The sequence below is a fragment of the Corvus cornix genome, chromosome 8 (assembly GCF_000738735.6).
Source record: "Corvus cornix cornix isolate S_Up_H32 chromosome 8, ASM73873v5, whole genome shotgun sequence".
Lineage (NCBI taxonomy): Eukaryota > Metazoa > Chordata > Aves > Passeriformes > Corvidae > Corvus > Corvus cornix.
In genome coordinates this window covers 26,595,985-26,614,231 of record NC_046338.1, presented here as the reverse complement: position 1 = coordinate 26,614,231, position 18,247 = coordinate 26,595,985, and the positions used below count along the sequence as shown (strand labels likewise).

Genomic DNA, 18,247 nt, shown 5'->3' with positions numbered 1-18,247 from the left:
TGCTCCGCTGTCTGGCAGAGGTCATGTGACCAACATCAATCAGCGACATTCCAGCTGCAAGGCCTAGGTGAGATTAACCCTTTTAGTGCTATGAAGAGCTGAAAACCTGAGGGAAGAGAAAGAGGAGATGCTTAAAGCTAAAATTCTGTTGTAAAGCTATGATATATCAGAGTACCCGTTGTAATTTCATGAAGGCATGGGGGATGGAGCGTTCAACTTGTACTTGAGAGCAAAAGCACCTGCACTGAGATAGGCAGATGCTGAAGCAGCTGTAATTTCATGAGAAGTTTGAACAGGGAGAGATGGAAGCAATGAGGACTTTTGCTCCAAATGGAAAAGGAGAAAACCTCAGTTCCTAGAGATGCTCCCAGAGATAGTCCTAGAGATGAGGATGAGGAGAACCCTTTGCTCCCAGGGAAGGAGAAGGGCCTCTGTTCTTAGAGATGAAATGCTCCCAGAGATGGGTGAAGAGAACTTTTGTTTCTGAATGGCTCAACCTTAAAATCGTACCCCAGTAATTCAAGAGTGGACCCTTGAAAGCAGTTGTGGGAAAAGCTGCAAGTTGGGGAGTGGAAGAGACTCACATGCGAGCAGAGAACCAACCCAGGCGGCTGTCTCGTTGTGATAATGTTTTCATAGCATGGGCAAGAGATACTCCTCTTCCTAAATGGACTGAACAAGGTTATTATGGAAGTGGTAAACAGACTGAACATCTCAAGGGTTGTCTTTTTACATTGTCAGTGGGAGAAGGGAGAAAGGTGGGGGGTAGGAGAAGTGTTCTGAAGGTGTGGTATGATTTTTTTTCTTCTTTTAGGTCTGTTAATAAACTTCTTTATATTCTTTCAAGTTTGGTGCCTGCTCTGCTTTTCTCCTAATTCTTATCTCACAGAAGGTAAATAGTAATGAGTATTTTGGACCAAACCACTAAAATTACCCAGATTGACCCAGCTCTTGTATATAAGTAATACTTTGTTTATACAAGGTCATAACTTTCCTTATCTATCTTATAAGCAGTAATTTTCTCATATCAGTTCATTTATCTTCTACAGAAGAGCTGCATTACTACAGTTATCACAAAGCAGAACTGGAAAAAAAAGGGCAAAATTATCTATTTTTACTTACTCTGCAAAGATCAAATGTTTGTCTCAACTCACTACACCATGGCCAAACACCTCAGCCTTTCCTCTGAATTATTTTTGACACCTTCCAATTCTACACCCCCCTCCCCTCCAGGAAAACATAACCTTAATGTGTAAGAAATCTGTTTAAATTTGTTTCTAAACTAGGTTTATATCTATTTTTCAAATATACAAACTAATAATTTGGATAGTTTGTTTTGCATCTTATTTGGTTTTTTGCTTTCATTTTCCAAGGAAGCAATGCAGGAACTACCTCTTGCGCTGCTGAGTGGTTTGAGGTACAATGCCAATTCTTCCACACATTTCTTGCCCTCCTCATAATGCTTGGTATCTTCAGCTCCACTGCATAAAGTAATCGGCTGCTGCTCAGGAACCTGAAGAGAGATGACATGTACATCTTCTATGAATATGTATAAATAAGTGGCAACCATGCTTATAAACACTTCTTACTATAATGCATTTCCTGGATTTTCCCCCCCTTCTGTGATTTTTCTATATTAGTAAGCATTTTTTCAGCTTATTTACTGAGCAAATAGCATAAAAAAACCCCAGTGAAAATGAAAACCAAAAGACAGAACTTATGTTTAGTAGACTTCTTTTATTTAGCAGCTGAAAGGAACTAGAAGCAGAAGGCTTAACCTGGCACTTCCTATAACTATAAAACTTTGGCTAAAACAGAACACATTGAAACATCCCCAAAGCTGACTGGCCAAAAAGCTCAGAGGGAAAAAAAAAAAAAAAAAAAAAAAAGGAGGAGAACAACTCTGGTCTGCTGGTAAGTACAAATTTGTATCTAGGGCCTCACAGCTCTACAATCATCCACGGGTAAGTGACTGCAGCTACTTAAGACTACTGGAGGAAAGACTTAGCAGCAAATACACTAAGACACCCTTGGAACATATTCTGACTAGACCCAGTCACAAAGCAGCATGACCAAGTTATCCTATCTAGTGCATATGAACACACCCCATGAGTATTTATCTGACGATAGAGGCCAATTACATTCTTGGGGGTTTTCTGTTTTGTGTTGTTTTTTTGTCAGGTGACATTTATTTCTTCTTCCAGACATTCACCAGAAATCAGGATTTTTCCAAGGCATTTGGACAACCCCTCCCCCAAGTTAAAATTTTGTTTCTACTGTTCTCTTCATAAATTCTTAAAGCTTTCATCAAATTTGGGGGTGCAGTATAGCACTGTACTCTAACACTTCCTGACATCACTGTTCAGCATTCAATCCAAGATGACAGTACAGAGAATTGGAATTCCCCCATTTAGTCAAAAGACTAAAGACAAGCACTTTTTACATATGCTGCCAAAGTGCACATTGATCTCAGACTACTATTTCCAAGTCAATCCCCATACCAGTGGTAATAACAGCACACTAATCCTACATAGCTGCTTACAGGGATCAACCCAAGCCTTCAATCTAAAAGGAAAAGCCTTTAATGCTTCAGTTAAATACAGCTACAAACCTGCTCACCTTCGTGTATAATCCAGCCATGGCAAGAGCAGCATTATGACAGCAGCACCAAATAAAAGCAGAAAATATATATAAAAAATATATACAAACACATATATAGTTGCCATCATCACTGTGACCAGCTTTCCTATCAATTTTAATAGAAAGTGATGCTTCAACCATATGATCACACTTCTCCTTAGGCAACAGTTTCACCATGCTAAGTTTCTCATTTGACAAGTAGAGCAAAATATAAAGTTACTACCTTGCTTTTCCAGCAGGCAACAAAGAAAAGTCTCAGACTGCAACATATCAGCTGCAATTAACATAGTTAGTATCATCCCAAAAACTAACATAAACAAGATAGAGGCTGTGTGTGATCTAGGCTTTCATTCCTTCTAAAGAGACAAACAAACCCAAGTTCAATCACACTGAGACAACAAGGTTAGCCTCGATACTTTTCACTGACAGAAGTTAACTTGTGATGTTCTGTGGGGTTTTGGTTTTAATTTTGGGCCAGCATTTGTTCGGGGGTATTTTGGGTTTTCGGTTTGAGAGGTTTTTGCGTCTGTAAGCAAGAACACTTTCAGCAAAAGGAGATTTTGCAACTCTATTAGAGTGATCAGCAGTAAACCATCACAACAGCCTTATCTCGAGTGGTTTCTTAGGATTTGGGGAACAATTATTAACTCCTGCAATATTTGCCTGCATCTTAACAGAATATTCCACCACCACCTTTCAAAGGCATTGCCATTTTAGCAGTCTGCTCTTGCCAGGGAAGTTGCATAGCAGAAATGACTTATTGAGCAAATGACACTTCTCAAGCATATGTGTCCAGACACTGCACCATCTCTGCCCTATTTACTGCTGTCATACATTTTGTGCAAATTCCTACTTGCTCCTGCCAGCATTCCATCTAGCACCGGTGACAACCCAAAATACAACAACAGCATCACAACCCCCAGCAGACAAAGGAGGCTCAGAACAGATGTAGGACAGGAAGTCATGTTCAGGCCTGGATTTCAACCCTGAATTGAAGAGGGTTTAGTACACATTCAGAGCAGTGGTTCGGAATGCCAGACACAGCACAACTCCACCAGAGAGACACAAGGACTGTCTAGGCAACTAACAAAAAGCTTCCCCTCCCCCCAGGGAAAAGCTGGAAGAGAAAAACTTCCAAGAGCTAATCAAGCTATTCACACACTATCTGCATATCATTCCCATTCCTTCTCTTTTCACGGGAAGCTTCAATGTAAAAATCTAAATGCTTTGTGCAACTGTACTGTTTGCAAAATGAGCCGAAAAGAGATTAAACTTTCATCTTAAACTGGAGTAAGTGTAGTACTGAAGAGTAAAACAGTATGTTTTTTCTATGGTTTCAGGAGTGTTCAGGAGACGAGAATTTATTTCTCATGCACACACACTTCACTCATGCAATGCACCTCACAATAAAATTTACAAGTAATTTTCCTTTTGCTGGTTCTATTATATGTACTTCCAAGACTTATTTTAATATTTTAGCATTAGAATGATTATAAGAACAGCATCTACCAAGAGAAAAATCATAAAGCCATAATTCATAAAAGTGACAGGAAATGTGCATTTTGAGTTTGGCTCCATCATGGAATTGTTGAGGGACAATTGTGAAATAACTGAACTCCAAAGCATTTTCACTCCTCCTTCCCAAAATATCCTTTTAATAGCATGCATGACCCTATGGCCACTGCTGTTTACAATGCCTCTCGGGAGCCTCAGAATAGATGCCCCACAGAACGAACTCGTTATTTTCACCTTCATTCCATATTCCATTCTCTCAGACATCACACCCTTATGACAGTTTCCACTGCAAATATATTCATATCATGTAATCAACACTTCCCAAAGGGGATGAGAGCAAGACAGAAAAATGATCTCAGATGTTTGATTGCTTTAAATCTGTGATTTTGCATGTATCTGCTTTGCCAGTGACTGCCAAGTATCCTGGCAGCGGAATGTTACCCATCAGCATGGCTTGTGGCTGTGGGAAGAGACAGGTTATGACAGCATAAGGAAGGGAACCGGAAAAGAATGCTAAAGCATCATCTCATACCAGGCAGTGATTTTGAAGTGGTGATTTAAGTGTAATTTGATGAAGGAAGTCTGCTTGAGTTGTCAGTAATTACCAATGGATGTCTAATTGCACAGAATGAGGACATATTAAACAAAACAAACCCTTTTTGTATGCTTTGAAAACTGTTTCTAGCAATATTTCCCTCCCCCTCCCTGCAAATGGATGATTTGCTTCCTGCCAAAAGAAACCAAACAAAACCCAAAACCTACGATCTTCAGCTCCTCAAAAGTTTACATCAAAGACAACTTTTTACACAGATAATTCCTCTTTTGTGGCACTTCATTTCACCAAGTTACAATAAAAAATTATCAAACATGACTCTAATAGCTCTGCACTTGCAATCTTCCCCTTTTGAAAGGGCTGTGAGTTAAGATCATGCCACCGAGTCTCTCATCATGCACAACTCCAATGCCTAATGTCTAGAATCATATTTATCATGTCCAGCAGGAGACTATGCCAAAATTAAAGCACCACAGGCATTTCTGCCATTCTGCGTCACCTGTTTGGAATGAGCATGCTGCTGTTTCGTGAGTTAAAAATACATGAGGGAAGAGCTTAGACAACAGATCCATGATTAGGTACCCTCAAAACACTGGCCAGGTGAACACTTGAAATAGTTACATATAGTCAGTCATATGTGGATGCTTGATTAGCTAAAACTCAAAACCTTATTCCCACAGAAAAAAACTTAAAGGATTCCTTTACCCAGGCAATCTAAGAAGCAAGGTATGCTATGAACGCCTTGTTGATTTGTGTCCAACGCCATTGTGTCGTCCTTCCCTCACAACTCCTGCTTAGGTACTCAGCTATGTCCAGCTTCCCCAGGAGTAATAATTCTTATCTTCCCCTTATGATCCCTTTCCCCCCCCCCCTCATCTTATGCAGCCAAACTTATCTAGACATGGCCTGAGCTACCTAACCAGAGAGGCTGTGACTATCTCATCCTTGCAAGTGTCTAAGGCCAGGTTGGATCGGCCTTGGAGAAACTTGGTCTAGTGGAAGCTGTCCCTGCCCACAGCACGGGGCTAGAATGAGATGGCTTTTAAAGTCTCTCCCAACCCAAGCCATTCTGTGATTCTTTGACCACTGCCTTCCAGAACAGCCCCTGTAACCGGTGTTGATGTGTACTATGCTACAGGGGAGCAGGCAGAAATCTGAGTCTGCAACAGTTAATTTTCACACCAAGGGTGGCTATAAACTGGGCAATGAGTTTCATTTTCAGAAAGGGGTGGGGAGAGGGAAAACTCAGAAAGAGTCTAATTCAAGAAACCAACTCTTTTCACCATTAGAGTGACAAAATCTATCCAGAGAGAGAATGCTACTGTCAGAGAAACATGTTACTGCTTTCCTGGGTAACTGTGTGACAAATTCAGTATGTTTTTCCCAGAAGTACAATCCTGCTTATTTCACCCGCTGTGCTTGTGCAAAAGCCGAAGTGACTTGCCCTGGAATCCTGTCACTGCTGCCAGTTACAGCAGAATAGATTTGTTTCTTTAAACTGCCTGGTCTCCTCCTCCACCTCCAGAAAAAAAGCACTTAACATGTATAAATGTGTGAATTCCCCAGAAGTCACTCCAAAGGGAAAAGAACAAACTGTTCTTCCCCCTCATAGATAAAAGCTTTAGTTGTGCTTTACTGTATTTTCTTCTAAAATGAAACCTGTTTTTTTGGAATTTAGCATTTACAAATAAAGTACTATAGGTCTCTGTGGACTCAGGTTAAGGTGTACAAAGGTTTGTTGGAGATTAAGGGACACTAATGACACATACATGTTCCTGAAACTAAATCCGGAAGTGGAAAAAACAAAACTGGTTTCAACTGAAGTTGACACCTACTCATGCTTTGAAAGCTGGATTGCTACTCACAGACTATTTTTGCTGAAACAGCAGAAGAGTGCACTCTCTTAGTGGGACAGTTCAAAATCACTAGTTTCTCTAAAGTACCCTTTTTTTTCTTAATCTGTCTTTAATCAAGCCTTTTTCTGTAAAAAGATTTTTTTCTAAATGGCCTTACACAGTCTATTGGAAAATAGCAATTGTTTCCCTGTCCTTCACAGCAAAGTAGTGTATTTATTTTCTAGCAGTCCAGTGTCTCGTAAACACTACCAACAGGTGCCAGGACGGGAAAGGGAAGAGAAAGGAGAGCAAGCTATACCGAACACTGATTTCATTCACATGCTCATTGAAATTAGGAGCTGGCAGGAAAGGTGGTTCAAACTTCTCTTAAGGGGAAAGTTTGTCAGTAATAAATACCCAACTAGGATCCGTGGTTATTGTTACAGGTAACAGAATGCTGGGAGTAGCAAACAATCAGAAATGAGTGGCAAGGAACAGGGGTTGGAATAATGTATCTTTTGTTGGCATTTGCAGCTTTAAGGTCATGATGAAACATGGTCCTGTGAATCTTAATGACAAAAAATTTTCAGACAAAAAGGGAGCATAAGATGATGTCATTAGTGCAAAGTCAGAACCTAAAGTTCAGAATGCTCTCAAGACAGACACTACTATAAAACCTTTCTTCATACCTCACACACATGGACGAGAAAACTCTGTCTGGCTACCTAGGAAAACCAGAAAAAAATTCTCAGTTACCTATACAGAGGTAGGGTGGGTTTCCACCTCATTCCAGAGAATCTTGTTTTTATAAAAATTTAATTCCGGCAGAGGTCAAGTTGAAGTTATCATACAGCTTCTCATAAAGCTTAACAAATGCACACAAAACAACCAAAAAATGCAAGGGGAAAAAAAAGACATTTATCACAAATGTGGACATTCAGATGCAACTGGAACTATTCAAGAAACTGCAGAGAGGAAGGAAGAGCATATAAGAGAGAAAGAGAATTACAACATTTTTAATGACATCACCCACAGATTTCATACTGCTTAAAAGCTCTTCAAAGATGGCAGCATATCACAGAAATTGGAGTGCACAATCTCACTGCCTCCTCTTGCAGAGCAGGATGAGTCACTTAGCACAGCCAGAAACACCATCTGATTTTGAGCTTCTGAAATAACCACTGGGCCATACGCCAAGAAAGAAAAACAACAAATTTGCCATATTACTTGATGAACTAACAAGTGGCAAAATCACATCTGGAGCTGTAAGTCCCAGTGCCTAATAAAAAGCAACATAAGAACATCTCTCTTTCCCCCACCCCTTTTACAGCTCTTCCACAATTCTTTCCTTTTCCCCAAACTACGTATCTCATTGAATTTTTCTGCTGCCTTTAATTTCACTTAGCCCAGACACTGAAGCAGTACAAAATAAAACAGTAACCCCTCTATGGTAACTGCATCCCATCTACATTTTCATTCCTCACCCATCGGTTGTCCCTCCTCTCCCAAGACCACAATCCTTGGAAGGTGTAGGTCACAGAGAGCTACCTGAAACCTAACATCAATAAGCTTTTGCCAGCTTAAGTCTCTGCTGCAACTGAGCAGGGTGATCCTGCTTTCCACACACCCCTGCCCCTTCTTGGGGCTCGTCATCAGTACCAGTGCCACTCATCCCTCTCATACCACCACTTCAAGTGACCTCACCAGTACCTATTCCAGCAAAAAGGGGAATCTCAAGCAGCCTTCCCTCCCTCACCAATATGGATTTAGAGTAATGTGTCAGCTCAGGAAGTTGTATTTCCATTGCATAGTTTCAAATGAGGCTGTACGAAGGCTGCTACCAGAGAGACCTGTCCCACATTCTTTACACTCCCCTCCTGCTTTTGGGACAACCAACCCCAGGTCTCACAGGGTGAATACAGTAAAGCACATAACCTACCACAGAAAAATGTCTTCCCACAAAATAAGCTCAGTGATCCAGCTCATCCTTTTGGCAGAGCGTGGCTAGGTAAGAGTCAGGGAAAAAGGACGGAAACACAACAAACCCATTCTGGCAACAGCCCACAGAATTAGACGTAACGAAAATCACAGTCAGTGACCAGCAGAACCAAGATTTAAACTATTGTTCCAGGCACCTTTACTACTTCTTGTAGACATCTACAAAAAGATAGATGCCTTCTCTTCACATCATTAACACAGTATCCTTTATTATTCCTGACTTGTCCTCCTAAAAGAAGGAAAATACTGAAACAGATTTTAAAAAAAAAAAAAAAAAAAAAAAGGCATGGATACCTGAGCACCCACAAGTTGCAGCAAGGCTGAGTTCACAGGAAGGAGTTCAATGTCAGTGTTGATAGTGGTCTGGTCAAAGGGACATGCCTTACGGTGGAGCTTGTTGAGGCACATCTTGCAGACAGTGTGGCCACAACCCAAGCTGATGGGCTTCCGGATTGTTTCGTCGAAAGTCTGTGTGCAAATTGGGCAGGAGAGAAAATCCGTCCATTGTGGAGCTTGTACAGGCATTGCTTCAGAAGTTAATTGACAAGACAAAAATCTAAAGCACAGATTCCACTGGAATCAAAATTTTGCAAAAAAGTCTGTTTGGTTTTAAATATCTTCTGTAAGTACAGACAGTCAGCACATAGTGTGAAACATAACCTAGAAGAAAAAAGAAATACAAAGTCAGCATTCTGTACTGGAACAGGCACATGAGCTCCTTTGTGCTAGGGAAATAACCACTCATCGAGGTGTAGCTGAATTAGGAGTGCAGTTCCAACATTAAATACTGGATTGAGTCATGACTTGCTTTAGTTCCAGCTAGACTCTGGCACTGGAAAAGCCAGTGTAAACCATTTCTGCTACTATACAGCTTAAAATAAATCAAGACAGATAACTATCACATTGAAGTCTTAAGACAAATTAGCTTTTAGCTTTTATGTTCTCTCTTTATAAATGAGCCAACTGACATCACCAAAATTTGAATAAAAAAGACAATTCCACTAATCCACTTTTGTACAATATTTATTGTACAAAATAAATAATTAATTAATTATTTAAATATTTTTGCTTAGACAAGGCTTCATCCAAAACCTCTACCACAAGCAACCTTTCTTCAGAGTCCAGTGGGCTCTGGATTGACACGACTCTGGAAACGTGCGAGCTGCCCAAGTCTCAAGGGGGATAGGATAAATGGTTCAGGGTCAGTCAGATACTGCAATACAGTTCTCATACATCACTCAGTGATACTATGTGCTGCTACTACAGCACCTTCACACAATCTGATCTGTACTGAGCTGCACAGTGCCACATGGACCCATCCAGGCACATCTCAGATACCCTGGGAATCTGCATGCACTCCTGCATGGAATTCAGCATTGTTAACTTGCCCTCTGTCTGCCATCCAAGCGCCTCCATCCTTCAAAAGCTGGATGACCATTTCTAGAAATCATTTACGACTGGAAGACTGACAATTGTTCCTTAACCATTCCTTTTGTAACTCAATTTATATCATTCATTGCCTGCCTAGAGATTATATTGACAGAGAAAACAACATCTTTACTCTGTTGAGAAACCACACTGAAACTACAATGGAAGAAAAGCTGGGAGGTCTTTATTACTTAGCACTTTCAAATCAATTACTAAAAAGATCAAATGTTACTCATTCTAAGGGAATGGAAGATAAGATATCCCTTTGGGACAGGAAAAAAGCAGAACTCATATGAGGAGAAATATGAGTAGAAGAGTAGGTAGATCAAATGATATGAAAAAAACATTATCAAAAAGAAAATTGGTAATAAAATAATTTCTGATGTCTGCCTTACTTTCACCAGTGGAGTTTGGGGGAAAAAAAAAAGTGCAAGTCACTGATTCAGAACCAGTGTTTCTAGATCAAGCAGCAAAACAACAACAAAAACCCAACCCCAACCACCCGTATGTGTTAGTTTCTCTTTCCCACACAACACTGGCTTCAGTTTCAAACCAAAGACTGCACACTTGCTTGCTAGCATCTATTCTGACAGAAGGTTCTTACAAAAGCAAAATAGCAACTTTTAATCAAATCTTCAGCTTAAAAAAACACATTTACAATTAAAATGTACATTCTAAATGTGAAGAGAGAAACTTTATATCAGGACCTGTGCAATTCAGAGTCAAGGCATTTTAAAACAGGAAAAAAAACTTATATAACGCTAATATAGAGACTCTGAAAAGCCTCTGCCACAAAAGGCTCCTTTTTTTCAGAATTTAGTGCAATGTTGTTCACAGTTAACATCATTTTGCTGAGGTAAACAATTAAGTGTTACTAGTTAAGCTTTTAGCCATGTTTCATCAAACACCTAACCTTAGCTCCAAAGCTAATGAAAAGGAGCTGTACTATGATGATTCCTCTGAGTCCCTTCCAACTCAGGATGCTTTATGATTCTAGGGGGAAAAAAATTATTTCTCTCTTCAAAAGACAATATACAATGCCACACAACCTCCGGTTCCCAGCCAATAAGGAATCAATAAGAAATCAATATTACCCAGGGAGGGTGGTACAAGGAAGAGGCACCACATGTGGTTAACCCTACCATCACAACTGCACAACGACAAGATGTCAAGGTTGTTCAGGGTTCCCCCTTCCAAAATACCTCTTTAATGGTAAATCAGTCATTTTTTTCCATCTTGTCAGCATACAGTCAAATCATTCCCATTACTACTGTATCACCATAACCCAAATGAAATCTTCTATGCTTTTAGGTTACTCCACTAAGAGATGATGACGTAAACCATTCCGCATATTTACTTCCAAGCCTTCCCCGGCTACCTGCCCTCTTATATACTGAGTAAAGTTTGGTAACAAGCTAGAATTATTCTTTGTAAACCAATCTGCAACAGAAATTGCCAAGAAACTCCACAAAACTCCTTCTGCAAAGAGCAGTACACAGCTTGATAAATCTACTGTATGTATGGCTGTGCTATGAAATATCAATTGAGGTTCAAAATTTAAGAGCTGAATCATAGCTCTTCCTTTTGACCACACTGCTATTAGAGTATCTAGCAACAATTTCCCAGACTCCTCTGCAATTCAGAAACAAACTGAACAGTCTATTTAAAACAAATTATTAGCCAAGCATTCAGGAAAAGAAGTTTTTTACTAACGGAAGAGATTTAAAGTCAGAAGCTAACATGAAGCTGTACTATCAAGTCTAGAAAGCAGATGTGAACACGGAGACTCCACTATCCCAAGCTGTGAACTGGAAGAAAGGAGCTGAATGCAACTTTAACATTAGTTAACTAATTAAAAAAAACAAACAGCAAACAGAGCCATGTTGCTGCTTACCTGTACCTCTGGCATAATGAAATAGGTCATATTTATTTACAAACTCAACAGCTGAAAGAGAAGTTCAGGGAGTCGGGAGATGGAGGGACTAATTAGTGGCATCTGTGATCCTGTATCAAGGCAGATCTCAAAAGGCTGGGGAACAAGGGAAGCAAAGCTTATACATAAGCACAGCTCTCAGAGACTCTGCAGTGTCTGTGGTTGTGTCCTGGTGCCTAAATGCCAAAGGAAGGCCACAGACAGCACTGACAATAGAACATACAGCTGTGAGAAACCACAGAAAGTCGTCTATTTCAGCACAGTCTAGCTGCTGGAACAGACAGCTAACTGGTGTGATGCAGCCAACCTTTTCCCCACAGAAGAAAACAACAGCAGTTGGAAAAACAAACCCTGTGCTGCTAATGAATCTCCACAGCAGATCAGCACAAAACTGTGGCATTCCTTTGGTCCCACACAAGACAGGAATGGCATAACAGGGACTGAGGATTCACAAGCCACATGCACACAAGCTGGCACCACACCAAGTACTGCTGGTACCATAGTTTTCTACATATATGGTCCTATTTTCCTACCAGATCTTCAACCTTCAGACAAGGGAGCCGAACCAAGCACTGAGATACAATGTAAATCTCTTCCAGGCACAAAGCTTACAGATGTAAAGAAGTGAAACTGTGAAAGATACCTATGCCTTGTATCAAGGTTTGTGACTCATTATGACCTTGAAAATAACTGGAAAAAAACCCAGTGTCTAACTTCAAAGAGCTACTTTAAACAGGAGACATTGCAACAATAGAAACAATGGAAATAAAACAGTTTCATTATCACTGTCTGCAACTGGAACCATCACCACTACAGAAAGAGAACACTCCCTTCAACACATACAGTAGGAAAAGTATATTCACTTTTATAATACAATGCTTTTAAAAAAATGTTTCTCTTCATCATTATACCAGAGGTGAGCAAAACACAAAGAATGCAAAAATTTATAAAAGATATAACTATTTAAATAACCGGCCTCCCAATAACATTATGGCATTTTAAACCCACCTCAATTCACTAAGTATTTCACACTCAACGGCTTCTAGCACTGTAAAATGCATATCCGTAACACTTCTTTGTGCATGATTGAAGAAAATAGATATGTCAAAACCCAAGAAAGCAAAAAACTAAAAAGACACATCCACAGTACCTAAACTGGAAGGAAAAAAAGGTGTAATTAAAACTGAAGATGCCCCAAGACACAGACCTTGAATACTACACTGAAACCAGAGACAGACTGATTTTGCTATTTCTGAGTTTGAAAATATAAAATACCTGTATGCAAGTCTCATCCTCCTGTTTAGCCCTGCATAAGCTGTTTTATCCACATCTAGAACCACCTGGAAAAATGTCTCCTCTCTTCTGGGCCTCCCAGCCCCCAAAAAATCCTTGAAATTCCATCCTTCAACCCCGACTGGAAATGTCACGCTGTAATCAGATCAGTGACCTGTCTCCTCTGGGACCCTGCCAGTGCTTCAGAGAAAGACATGATCATTCCATAAACCAGTGGAACAACCACTCAGTCCTTACTCTGCTGGACTACAGTGCAGAGGGCTGAAATAGCCTCCAGTCCAAGGTGTGTTATGTTTGTGGCAACCAGTCTTCCACATGTCCTTTGCAGATTCAACTCTTCACAAAAAGATGTTTGTAAAATGAGGGACAGTCTGTAACAACATCCACTGGCATCAAGTTTCACACACGATGACACACAGGAAAACTCTGCTTTCAGTTTGAATTAAGTGCAATCTCTGAGGGAGTCCCCTGGTGCAGGTACCAAGCACACCCCAAATTCTCTCACAAACATGTTATTTGGACCCAGCATGCTCTAGCATGGACACATCACATGCTGTTTCGTCACTACCAAGTTCACATTGCTCTCTCCCAGCAGCAGCCCACAGCAAGTCATGTCACAGCTTAAGCAGATGACTCAGCACACCTAAGGGGCACCCTTTGCTCAGCTCCTGCCAATTCAGTAGATACAGCTCTTAAGAGCATTACTCCCTCCTGAGTTTTATGTATTCCCACAGCATTTCATTACCCAAACAGCATCATCACCTTCTTAACCAAAATTCAGTTAAGCTGAAGCTGTTTCATTTTTGTTGAGTCTTACTCCTAAGCTAAAACAAGCAGAGCTTCCTGTCACAGTTACCAGTGAACACAAGTAAAGTCTATTTAGTGCTAAGCTTAACACTACAGTAGCTCCTCAGAGCCAAAACAAACTTAGGTTTGCCAACCAAACTGTTCATGCAGATACAACCCTTGAATAATCTATTATTTATTCTAATAAAGAAAACACCATTTCATTAATTCTTTTAAAGACTCTTACTCCTTGATAATAACTTATACTTTTCTAAGAAAAAGTAACCAGGCACAGCTCTCTCTTCTGAGAGACTGATTCTGTGGTACATTAACTTCTTCAAAACCTCTCTGACACTTTGAGATTAAAAATAAATCAACAACCTAAATTAAATTAACAGACAACAGTAAAGCAACTCCTAACTCATAAGGATTACCAGATACCCATAGTACAATTCCAGCCAGCAGCTGAACCTCCTCCATTCTTGTCTAGTGCCAAACAGGCAAATTTTTGCTGGTGCTTCACAGAACTTTTTGTTTTCTACTCCAGCATGCTCGTCGTAATGAACAGTATTTCTGAGTACACTTAAGCAGCTTTCTTCTTTTCCCTGAGCAAATAATTTAAAAAGTCCTGAATTTCATATTAGAAGAATATTGACCTGACAACCCATGGGAAGCCCTGACCAGCTAAAAGTAATGTGTTCCTATACAAGCACCCTGTACTGCCAACTTCACGGTTCACAGAAAAGGATAAGTCACGCTAGCTGTGTTTTCCATATCCAGTTCCACAGAAAAACCTCTGAAAAAAATTAGAGAGATGGAAAGTCCATACCTGATCAGAGGTAGAAGAGTAGGTACAATAAAAAAGCTTCTTACCTCTGCCTAGTAAGCTCCATGAACAACACATACCATAAGCCCAGAAGAGTATATCCGATAGATTCAGGGATTTTTCCCCTTCCTGTTTGCTCTCTCAAACTTCTCTGTAAACTCTCCACTGGGAGCAAGTGCCTGACTTCCTCATTCCTGCTCCACGCATGCGTGTTGGGGGCACACACCCAACACCACTGAACACTGCCCACAGCCCAGAGCCCCAACAAAGAAATCCACACCCAACACCAAAACCGGCAAGTCTGTACTTAACGCATGTTCCCACCCTTCTTTCAAAGTATTTGCTGGCTTTAGTAGCTGTATAATAAAGCTCTTAAAAAAAAAAAAAAACCAAAGAAAAAAAATCACGAACATCATCAAAACTATGTCCCAAAGTAACTGAAGCTTAGTTTAAATCAGATTCAAGTTCTATTTCTCTTTTCCTCAGTAATTTCTGACTGCAAAACCAAAGGAAGAAATTTCTATAATTTCATGCAGAAGTCTCTTACTTGGTAGAGTCAGTGAAGTACCTTAGGAAAATGGGGACAGTTAAGGAGATGATGTTATTTCTTATTTGAAGCTTCCTGCCTAGTAGTAACACAAGGAAAACAAGAAACCAAACAATCAACATCACAACTCTACCACAGTACCTCCCCAACAGATGCTCTGAATTTACAACGATTTAAACTTCCCAACATGCTGTGAGGCAAGACCTCATGTCTTCCTACAGAAGAGAAAACTGTTGAATGAAGTTATTTATACAGTTTTTAACAGGAAAAACATGGAATGAAACCTGATACATAATTTTTGAAACATGGTATATCATTTTCTTGAGCCCTCTTCTCACCCAACATTCAATCACTAGTCTTGCACCATATTAGGGTCATGAACATTAAAAGACAACACATGTATAGACAAAATTTAAGTTGCCCTCCAAAATACAAGACTCGCATGTGAATATAATCATAAATTTTCAGGGAAGATATACATGACCAGTTTCATAATTTCTGGTTGATATTATACATCCCTTACAGCTTATTTAAAAGAAAGAGGAAGTGACCAATTCTTAACAGCAAGTGGTTTTATGATCTACCACCTAGAAAATTTTTTCTACCAATAGATGATAAAGTCTAAGGAGTTAATAGCAGACAACATCTCTACAACATGTTCCTTTCACTTCAAATTACGAGCTCGTGCATTTGTCAATGAAAACTGTAACAGTAACACAATGATTAAACCAGTATTTAAAAAAATCAAGGAAAAAATCAAACAGATTAAGAGAAGAAAGGCAGAAAGCACTTCAAAAATCCACAGTAGTTTTCAGGACAGGGACTTGGGTTCAACTGCTCAAATCCTCCAGAGCTCTCAATCCTGCTGTCAAGGAAGCAAGCAAATAATTTGCTTTTCCCAGAACAGATACATGTTTGAAAAAAGCCATGGCAAAAGTAAAGAGGACAACCTTGTAGAAGTCTTCAGATTCAAGGGTACAGACAGATACTACCTCTCAGTGTCAGCTAGAGAAGTCACTACTCTTTCTTTCTCATTCCTTTCTAAGATATTCCAGCAGGACTGGTTGCACAGTTGTCCCAGCTGAAGTTTTAAATATAGATCTTTATTAATAAACACAGGTAGGCAGAAATGTGGGTGGACAGCAATTACACAACCAATACCTCATTTTAACTAAAACAAGGCAACAAATCAGCCACACAAACAGCTCGTCTAAAATAACTCCAAGCAGCAGACTTCAGGAAGAGAAAGCAATTGAAGTGGGCAGTGATCTGGATCACCGAGATCAGTATCGTTCTTTTCCATGCAAGAATAATCTACAGTTACCTGACAACTTCTCCTACAGGCATCTGGTAGATGAAAATGAAAAGTAAGCTAAGGAAAGGAGAGGGGAAGATCTTGGTGTCAACTGCAATGCCTTTATCCTTCCTTAGACATGAATCATTGAGAAGACCCAGCACAATTCAACAAAAAAGAAAGCATTAAAAAAACCGATGTAACAAAAAAGTATAAAGTACTGCTTGCCACCTGCTCTACAGAAAGAGCTTTTCTCCCCACTTAATTCAGCAGCTAATTCTGCTTTGTGCCAGTGACACTACAGCTACAGTAACATTACAGCAGCAATGTGAAACAATGAGACAGAAGTGCGACTTACAGTCTGGCTGGAGATACTGGTCAAAAACTGTCCCAAAAAGCCCTCTAACCTATAATACAACCTTTAATAATTATCCCCACCCCCTGCTCCCCAGCAAACTTATGTAAGAATACTCTCTCTAAAAAGAAAAAGTAATCCAGAAATTTTTCCCTTTTTGTAATGTACTGTGAAAATATCACAGAAAAATTTTATTTTATAAACTTATAAGGCAAGAATCAAGCAATAGTCTGAGCTTCCTCCCTGCCTCCTTCCCCTTATGTCCAAGTGTTGGCACTACACCTGTCACTCTACTATTTGTTTTCAAACTGACTGGCAGACTTAAAAAAACCAAACCTCCTGTGTCGAAAATTCCAGGTGCAATAGTAAGGAAATGCTGAAATATACCGTAAGAGCAGTGTTAAGTGAATATAAATGCTACTGCCCAGCATAGGCAAGAATTCTACTTCATAGTTATTCAAAGTGTAAAATGGAAATGTAAAATCCCATTTCATGAAGACCTCCACAGGTATTCAGAAAATGTTTTCAGTGTCTACTTGAAAACTTAAGTCTCAGGACTTCTTTATAGTGTTTTCTTCTTGCTTCTCATTTCTCTGATTTGGAGGTGGCTTTTCTTTTAACTTAGTAGATGTCACCCTCATTTTAAAAATAGATGTCAAATAGTTTCATGTTAATAACATGTAATAACTGCTGTTTACATAACAGTACTCTAATAAAGCTTTAGTTATTCTATTTACCTTCAAAGCAATTTATTTTGGAACATCAAAAAAATCTTTATTAAAAGCAGAAAGTCAAGAGCAATGAAAACTAACTAATTTTTTAACAAAACTACCAATTTTGTTGCTTGCCTGCCTGTTTAATGCACGAGTTCATTTTAAACATCTTATAATCACAAGAAGGGTTATCTTTTTATATGTTACATACAAAGCCACCTCTAGACTACTGCAATGTTATTTCAAAAAGCAATGGAGCACCTACTTTTTGTGACATACATTTTATCATAGCAGGAGTTCACAATGACAAAGAACATTTTTTTCACCCTCTGTGCCTTATTCTATCCATTACACCATTCTCTTAAAGATTTTGATAGAGTTATTAAATTGTATCAGCTTCAAGAAATCAGGTCCTCTGTTGCAGTGGGGATCCTGCAACACGCATATATCAAACCAGGAGTCCCGTGGAAAGGAAATATATATGGACAGACAGATTCTTGCTAGCTGTTTCAGAGAGATGTTTATTTCTCC

General features: G+C 39.5%; 1 protein-coding gene across 3 annotated transcripts in view; it reads right to left on the bottom strand.

The window, feature by feature from the left end:
* Window positions 1-18,247, bottom strand: part of RC3H1 (ring finger and CCCH-type domains 1) — a 75,330-nt gene that overhangs the window by 43,635 nt on the left and 13,448 nt on the right. For all 3 annotated transcript variants that reach the window (XM_010406381.4, XM_010406387.4, XM_019290014.2), the window contains exons 2-3: window positions 8,836-9,201; window positions 1,393-1,513 (exon numbers count right to left, since the gene is read on the bottom strand). In XM_010406381.4, coding sequence (XP_010404683.1) covers window positions 1,393-1,513; window positions 8,836-9,066 — 352 coding nt within the window. In that variant the 5' untranslated portion in view covers window positions 9,067-9,201. The remainder of the gene's footprint in view (window positions 1-1,392; window positions 1,514-8,835; window positions 9,202-18,247) is intronic.